General features: G+C 38.2%; 1 protein-coding gene across 1 annotated transcript in view; it reads right to left on the reverse strand.

The window, feature by feature from the left end:
* Window positions 1-9212, reverse strand: part of LOC146003776 (uncharacterized) — a 30398-nt gene that overhangs the window by 15979 nt on the left and 5207 nt on the right. The window contains exons 2-4 of the mRNA XM_083142189.1: window positions 5756-6203; window positions 4641-4858; window positions 666-818 (exon numbers count right to left, since the gene is read on the reverse strand). Of these exons, the coding sequence (XP_082998315.1) occupies window positions 666-818; window positions 4641-4858; window positions 5756-6203 (819 nt within the window). The remainder of the gene's footprint in view (window positions 1-665; window positions 819-4640; window positions 4859-5755; window positions 6204-9212) is intronic.

Raw genomic sequence — 9212 nt, forward strand, 5'->3', positions numbered from 1 at the left:
TTAAGTGAACATGCTCATAGTCTCTATGTTAAAATTCACTTTAGTTTATCTTACTAAGGGATATATGAAACTGGAATAGATGATTGTTGGCTGAAGTTGCCAAGATGGATATTTTACATTCATCTACAATTATTGTGACTGGAAAGAGAATCTTCGAGTGAAAGTGGTTCACTCGAACCACTAGTTCTACTACACACAATTTTGGTACAATTAAATGAAGTGTTAGTTGAAAATTGTGGCATGATCTGTCTAGCCTAGGCAGTAAGGGCCGATGGATTAAGCAGACCTTCACAGTCTCACAACAAAGGTTCTTAAAAAAAACTTGTAAAATAATTTCTCCATAATGAATAAAAAAGTAATAATAATAAAAAATAAATAATACCACATCATTTTAGATTTCATGTTTCATGCAACTGCAGTTCCTGACGGACACAATTGGGGAGCTACTTGAACACAAGTTGGAGATCTGGTCTAGAAAAACCACACGGCAGTGACCATGCCATGCAACAAGAAAGAACTCTGAGGTCAGGCTGCTCCACCTAAGGACTGTTATAAATGAATGAGTTTATATTTTGGCATGTAACATTTCTTTCTTGTGGAAAAAAAAATAAAAATTAAATAATAATTTCTACTGTATCAACAAAAGTAGAGGGATCATATATTACCTGTGTGGCAGCCATGTTGCTCTTTATTGCTTCAAGCTTTTGTTTCAAGACTGTCTCAGCTCGTAGGGTGGCTTCAATGAAATAATAGCTCGTGTTTAATTTTTGCAGGCACGGATAGCAAATTGATGTAGGCAGTTCATCACCAGACATCAGCTACAATCAAGAAGATTAAACATTAATAACAAAATAAAAAAGTCAAATTTTAGTTAATCAAGACATCGACACCATCAGGAACAATGCAAATTGCTAAGCTGTTGACTAAGCTCTTCGATAATGGATCACTCAACTGATTGGATGATCAAATTATGCAATAACATTCTATTACATTTTTTTAAAAAAAAAAAACAGATATCATGGGGTTAAATCCTTGATTAAAAATTCCATCTACCACATGGAAACGTTTGTGCCCTTCATTACTGAATTTCTTGGGATTTTTATTAGACTTAAATTCCCAATCTCTTGTCATCCTGTTATAACTAAAAACAAGGCGTACTTGTTTCTAGCAGATATTGTTAAAAATAACTAGTGTTTCATGCCTGAAGTTGTTATTAGTGTTTGGCAATATATATCTCGATATTGAAAAAATATCATCCATGCGATATCAACTAGATCTGTAATATCCCAAAGAGTGTGCCATGGCTGACTTACAGGGGCGCCACAAAATGTTCCAATATTTTCATTCAAATGACACTTGCTTGTTAGTCTATACATGGTTTCAGAATCGGCTCATCACATTGATCCAAATACGTGCTTATTTAGTACTTTTTACAAATAAAATGTTTCTGAATTTGAAGGATGTGTTTATTTTCTAACTTAAGGCAAGCTACCTACACACACTAACTCAGCATTGCAACAGTTAGGTAGGCCTATGGGCACCACAGGAAAAAAATCTGAAACACTAAAGGCACTGTGAAACAAAAAAGTTCGGGAACCTCTGAACTATATGATATGTACAGGTATTGGACAAAATAATGGAAACAGGAGTCAGAAGTGGGACATATTTTCAATGTGTCTGGTAACACTGAGCACGGCGGAAATCAACCTTCTCTTGTTTGTTGCAGGTAGTATGGGCTGTGCACTTACAGCAGAGTGAGGCAGTGTGGTAGTGCACGTTGTTCAGGTGTAGTGAGTGACCAGTATAGCCGACCTGACGGAGTTTGAAAGAGGTCGAATTGTTGGTGCCCGTTTCACTGGAGCATCTGTGAGCAAAACAGCGAAGTTATGAGGTGTAACATGAGGCACGACCTCGAAAGTCATGACCACATGCACAGTGCACGGTGAAAAAGGATCTGCTAAGCACAATAGTGGTTGAAAGACGAAGCTGCAGAATAGGGACCACCGGGCCTTGAAGAGTATTGTGACGTTGCAGAAGAAAACAATGGCCTCCAAAGTGACTACAGAACTTAATCAGCACCTAAACACCCTGTGTCATGCAAAACAGTAAGGCGGGAACTGCATCAAATGGGTATCCATGGGCGTGTTGCTATTGCCAAGTCCCTAATAACTCAGACGAGTGCTCGAAAGCAATGTGCATAGTGCAATGACCACAAAACTTGGACGTTGGAGGACTGGAAACATGTCATTTGGTCAGACTAGTCAACCTTTACCCTCTTCCCCACTACTGGACGCGTGTTTGTGTGGCGAACACCTTCGGCAGCATACGATGTAGACTGTCACCGCCCGACTGTCAAACATGGTGGCGGCTCTATTATGGTCTGGGGCACTATATCATGGTATTCGGCAGCCCCCTTGTCACATTACACAGTCGGGTCTCATAAGCAGTGTATAAAGAACTCTTGGGTAACCAGATCCAACCAATGGTGCAAACCTTATTTCCAAACCGGAATGCCATCCTTCAGGATGATAATGCCCCCACTCATACTGCTGGCACTGTTCAACAGTGGTTTCCAGAGCATGCTGATGAGGTTCAACGTCTTCCCTGGCCCACCCAGTCCCCAGATCTGAATATCATCGAGCCTCTGTGTGCTGTTTTGGAAACTAGGGTTCGGTGTAGATTTCCACCTCCTTCGTCTCTACCTGATCGGGAGGCTGTGCTGCATGAAGAATGGCTTCAAATTCCATTCACCACCATTCAGGACTTGTATCGGTCTATTCCGTCCCGAATCCAAGTTGTATTGCACGCTAAAGGTGGCCCAACACCGTATTAATACATGATGTTCTGACTTGCACAGGTGTTTCCATTATTTTGTCCAATACCTGTATATAGTCACGATATTTTGGCAATATATATTGTCTTGGCAATATATCATCACGATATTTAGCGATATACATCATGGACACAATATATCACCGATATCACGATATAAAATTTCCGATATCGTACATCCATAGTTTTTACTTGAAGATAACTACATATTCCAGTACAAATGTTGCAAATTCTGTGCATAAAAGTATGATGTGGTGAATACTTTTCCCTCCCTTTATTATGAGAGAATTACACAGAGTAGGATATCTGGTTTCTGACAATCAAAGTCACCCCCTCACTCTCTGTGACAGATAAAGTGAGACAGGGTTGGGGGGGGGGGGGGAGAAGTGGAAATCAAGGTGATGGAATGATCTTGTAAAAACAAAACCTTATCTCCCTAATCATACTTCTACCTAATTTTTGGGTGTGAAAAATAGTAGTAACACCTTCTTTGACAATATTCCAAATGCATTTTGAAGAAACACCAACTTCCCTTAAAGGCATAGTGGTCACAATACCATCACATAGTGAGGGACTTCTACCTGCAGTCTGTCCTGGGAATCTGTGGCACAAAGCCATGCGTAACAATGAAAAATGGGAGAAAGCAGTGCACCCTACTGCAAATTGCTGGTAGCTGCAGACACGCTCCCCCTCTATTCAGTTCCTTCCTTTCCCTCACACATTCTTTGGGCTATTTCTTTCCTGATTGTCTGCATGCTCAATACTTTATATTTTCTTTTATGTAGGTTTCCTTTCAGACGAAGATGAAGGAACATGTGCATACACAATGGAACTTGAACATAGAACCTTCAGAAGGGAAATGGTGAATCAACAAATGAAAGTATGGGCCTCCCCAATGGCATAGTGATAACATCGTTACATTCTAATCAAGAGATACTAGGTATGATATCCGATGGATGCACAAGTAGTCCGGATCCCACTTTAAACTGTATTTAGAAAATTATAGACATTACCAAATGGCAGTTACAAATATTAGAAAATTTTATCCTTTTTCCTGTGATAAAGAACTTCAGTTTGTTGTTGGAGATCTCGGAATATTTGCTGTCACCAGATTTCTTACCACAACTCGAATCAAGAATATGGTTTGAGCCTTATTATAGAAAAATACACAAATGATGAAAACATTACAGATGTTTCAGGGCCTCATTGATGGCAAAGTAGTAACATCATCGCCTTGTAATCATATCCAGTGGAGTCACAAGTGGTTTGGATCGAACTTTAAATTGTAGGTCCAGTCCTGATTAGCCTTTCTGTGCATAAAATGAACTAAAAAAACATTAATTTACAGTTGTTTACATTCACTTTTTTTTTCTTGTATGTACGCATTGCTTGCATTATAGAATTATTTCTCTTGTAGACTACAATTATTACAAGGATAAAAACATATTTTCGTTGTGACATTTCAGGAGAACACATGCTCCCATAAACACATTTTTATTTTTTTTATTGTTTTACTAAAGATACAGTTATAATGGAACCTCGGATCCCTGGCCATGCAACAACTGAACCATGGAGGCTGGCACTCACAGGAAAGTGTAAAATGTATATAATAGGAATTCACACTTTTATTGAAATTTTTGCCTTTCTCTTTTAATTTAGGTTATTTTACATCAGTATCATACTGGTTGCATTAATTGTAATGACAATGGAATATATGAACAATGGGAAAAACTCAAAATATACGCTCATGACTTAAACAAGTTTTGAACTTGCAACTTCTGATTTCATAGCACATTATGCTTACTTACCACAATGGGCAGACATCTGGAAATTTTTTCCACTAAATCTAACAGTTCTCCTTCTTCTCCAAAAGCTGATGCCAGGGCACTTTCCTTCTTCGCACACAAACGACAATAATTTTTTTTCAAAGAGTAAAGATTATTATCGTCTTCACCATCAACTCTAGGGAGACAACCAAGGACATTGTTGGCAGAAGGAGGAAGCTTTACTCTCGTTGTTGGAAAATCTACGAAACAAAATTCAAATATTCTTATGAAACCACTTACGACAAAACAAATGAAAATTTTCACAAATACAAACAACTGCATTTTCTACAAGTGCAACCAATAGTTGACATCAACATTCTGAATAGGTAATTTAGTACATTAAATGATAATGATAGATTATCTGTCCATTTATTGACAAACATTGTGTCTTCTACATGACCTCTTTAATATAAATCAGGTTTCAAATACAATAAAAGTTTCGTACACCATCTCTTTTTGCAATTAACAAGATTCTTTGAATTGCAAGCAAGTAATAAACTTCTTACGTCACGTGCCGGCAACATACTTGATAAAAACAATGCAAATCACACAAGCAAAAACACTTTAAGAGTTTGTCCAAGCTTCCGAATCCATCTCAGAATCATCATCAGGGCTGGCCAAGAGGCGACGAAGGGAATGTGATTGAAGTTCCGCTGGTGCTACTCACTGTGTCTACCGGAAGATGTATTTGCAGTGCACAGCTCTGATGATGATTCGGAGATAGAATCGAAAACTTGGACAAGCTCTTAAAGTGTTTTTGATTGTGTGTTTTGTGTTGCTCTTAACAGCTGTATGTTGCTAATTGTGGATTCTGTCACTCAAGTTCTGCAGTGAGTACATATGGTTAAGACTATGTTTGGACTCAAAAAACAAACTCATTTTAATGCTGAACATGGCTTTTTTTTTTTTTTTTTTTTATGAATCACAGTAGAAACCCATCCCTAAATACAATAAGAAACAAGACAGTTAGGTCATCTACATCCAGTATTTAAAGAAATTTACTGAAATTATCTGGAGAAAAAACAACGTTCCAAGTGGCATGTAATGACATCAACCATTAATACTTTGAAAACATATTTTTAAAAAGAGAGAGATACCTTCTACATTTGAAGCCTCTTCACCATTATTTTTCATTGACTTGGCTACACTTTTTTGCTGCTTTCTTGCATGTGATGGCTCCTCCTTTGTAGAAGTTGATTGACCAGAGTAAGAGATGTCTTCTATTTTTGAAACCTCTTCACCATTATGTTTCATTGACTTGGCTACAGTTTTTTGCTGCTTCTTTGCATGTGATGGCTCCTCCTTTGTAGAAGTTGATCGGACAGAGTAAGAGATGTCTTCTACATTTGAAGCTTCTTCAACATCATGTTTCTCTGGCTTGTCTGTACTTCTTTCCTGCTTTTCCACATGTGGTAGTTGTTCCTTTATATAAGTTGATAGAAAAGAGAGATAGGTATCTTCTACATTTGAAGCCTCTTCACCATTATGTTCCTTTGAGTTGGCTGCACTTTTCAGCTGCTTTTTTACAAGTGGTTTATTTGCTACCTGCAAAGTAACATTTTTTCCTGATAAACACACAGCATTTTATGTACAAGCAAAATACTACGATCATTGTACTGTTTTACAATTTTCTGTAGTTGCCATTGTCCTCCTCCATGGCCACTCTGATATCGACACAGCCTGGATTCAGTCTCCAGGTATTCAGCCTGTGTATAGAACCTACCACATTGAGGAAATTGGGGAGCTACGGGTGAGTAGCATAACCTGGTCTAGGAAATCTCCTATAACGGCTGAGGGTTTCGACGTGCTGACCCCACACCACACATGGGAGGGAGACTGGCAGTTGAGAGATAGGCCAAGGACCCTCTAGGGCTGTTGAGCCATGGGTTAAGCAGTTGCCATTAAACAATTTTTTTGAATGCTCACATAACCAATGTTCTGACATAAGTAAAACAAAAAGGTCCTAAAATGCGATTCTTGTTCTTGTAGTGTAAGAATCACATGTAAATGAATGTGAAGTTTGTATAAACTAACCATTTGAAAGTCAAGCGCAAAACCATATAATCCACCCCAGTGTAGATTTCAAGCAACCCTCTGCTTAGGAAAAGAATTAGTAACTTAAAACGCAACATTTCTCTAGTAACTTAACTACTGGGCCAGCTCTGAAGGAGGGGAAGTCATGGTTGGCTATGTAGTTCGGTTAGTAGAGCAATGGCATGACATGCCAGACACCTAGATTCAAGTCCTGGTCGAGCCTGCAATTTTTCCTAAAATTTCTATTGTTAATTATTATTTGAGGGCAAAATCAGGAAGGCTGACTTTTTGACACATGATAGAAACATGAAATACAGAAACTCAATTGTTCAAAACATGCTTTTTGAAAGAAGAAAAGAAAATACCTTCTTACGACGTGGCGGATATTCAGGAAACAATGTTGGTTCTGCATCATTATTTAGTCTAGTACGACTTAAAGACGTCCTGTCAAAACATCTTTCTTCAAAATGAACAGAACACAGAGAACTGTGTTTTGTAGGTTGCCAATTCTCTCTTTTAACTGCTTCTACCCATAATTTCCTTCTTTGTGGGTCGGCAGGAAATCTGAAAATCCATCAAATAATGTATTTTATTTTCAAATTATCTATAACTTTGTAATGAAATTTAGGTAAAAATTTACAATACTGGAAGTATCTCCAATTGCTTTCAAATTCGGCATACTCACTAATTTTGGCCTCGTAATCACGAATCTGCAGTTAAAATTTGGTGGTCACGTCTAGAAATTGCAAAATAAGCCTTTTCAATTACCACTATGATTCTCCATACACTAACATGGAAACCACGATTTCTGATATGAAGACTTCTTCCTTTCCGCACAACGGTCTTGCTACCTTGTGTTCTGACGTCACACGAGGAATGCCTACGAGGTTAGGTTAGGTTCCATTAGCAGAAATACAATGTATACAGCGACAAGACACGGTGAGGAACATCATTCAACATATTGTTGAATGGTATCCTCAGCGTGTGTAAATACGTTATCTTGTGGAACATCGTACACATTTCTCTTTGCAACTGGGGGCCAGAAAAGGGGAGGGTTGTATTTTCTGAATGACTTGTGGGATGGGATAATTTGCAACTTCTTATTTGTATGATAGTACAGAAAGGGGAGGGTAGTATTCTGTGGAAAAGGACAACAAAGACTTTTGACATACGACTTACTTCTCTTTTGGACTATCAAATTACTTCGACCTGCAATTCAGCCTGCACTTGGGATAAAGAGGTAAGTTACCTCTTGAGGTTTAATTTCAGCATCATTTTTTTGGTACCTAAATGTGTCAGTGCGAAAAATAGTATCGGGAGCAGGTGGCTCCAGCCAGTTTCTAACATACCTTCAAAAGGGCCGCGGCAGCGATAGGAGGTGGTAGGTTAATCACCCCAGGGGCGAACCCCGGAATCCGTGGGAAATTCGAACACAGCAACCACCTCGCAACTTCAAACGGCTGTACAAATACTTGTTACCGTGCTCCAGAATTTTATAATTCACAACTAGCAGCACATAATCTTCATAAAAAAAATTCACCTGCAAAATTGAGGGTCATCATAACCATAGTTTTGAAATGCTAACCGTTGCAAAAAATGGTAACTATATCCTATCGGAATAACGGATTTCTTCATTTTTACAGAAGAAAGTACTTACCGAAATGAGTTTCTGTAGTATTTGCAAAGTTCGTGGAGGTGTTTTCTGTTATCGTTGAATCTTTTCGACCGGGAATTCATGTATTTTTGAAGAGAAATATCTCACGCATGCACAATTGCCGTTGCTTCCATTTGCTTTCTGTAACTGAACCGGATGTTCTGTACGTTCGATGATGTAACTTTCTATCAGTGTTTCCAACCATGCGATTCTTTTGCAAGAAGATGGTAAAAAGAAATATACATTCCTGATGTTACTACGAACTGAAACTTTAACTATGTTTGCCTAACCGAACCTACCGTGAATGATTTGGGGGGCTATGCAGGAATCATTTTTGGGGCTATGTGTGAATGGTGTGTGGTTTTTTTTTGGGTTATAACTGCAAATTTTAACTATGTTTGCCTAACCTAACTGAACTTAACCTAGCCTTACCGTGAATCGTTGGGGCTATGCATGAATGGTGTGTCTGGCATTTTTCGGTTAGTAAGTTTGGAAACACTGCATATCCACTATGCAAGTCAAGCTGAGGCTAACGGTTCCGATTGTTTTATGAACAGACTAATTATCGTAGAATTTTGGAAATCATTGTCACATGAAATTTGAACCTTCCTTAAAGTAATGAGCACTGTTTGGAGTTGAAAGAAGTTATTTATGTTGAAAAAAAATAATTTGAAAATTACCTTACCCACTTCTCATGGACAAGATATTCTCAGTCGACAAGTGACAGTAAATATCGTAGAAGCGTGGGAATGAATGTAGAAGTAAATCGGAACCTTAGTATAATGCATTTAGGGACTTCATGTTAATGCTAAGGGAACCTAACCTAACCATGAAAGCATATATTGAACAAAACATTAAGTAATCGC

This window comes from Lepisma saccharinum, chromosome 20 (genome assembly GCF_977018435.1).
Source record: "Lepisma saccharinum chromosome 20, izLepSacc3.1, whole genome shotgun sequence".
NCBI lineage: Eukaryota > Metazoa > Arthropoda > Insecta > Zygentoma > Lepismatidae > Lepisma > Lepisma saccharinum.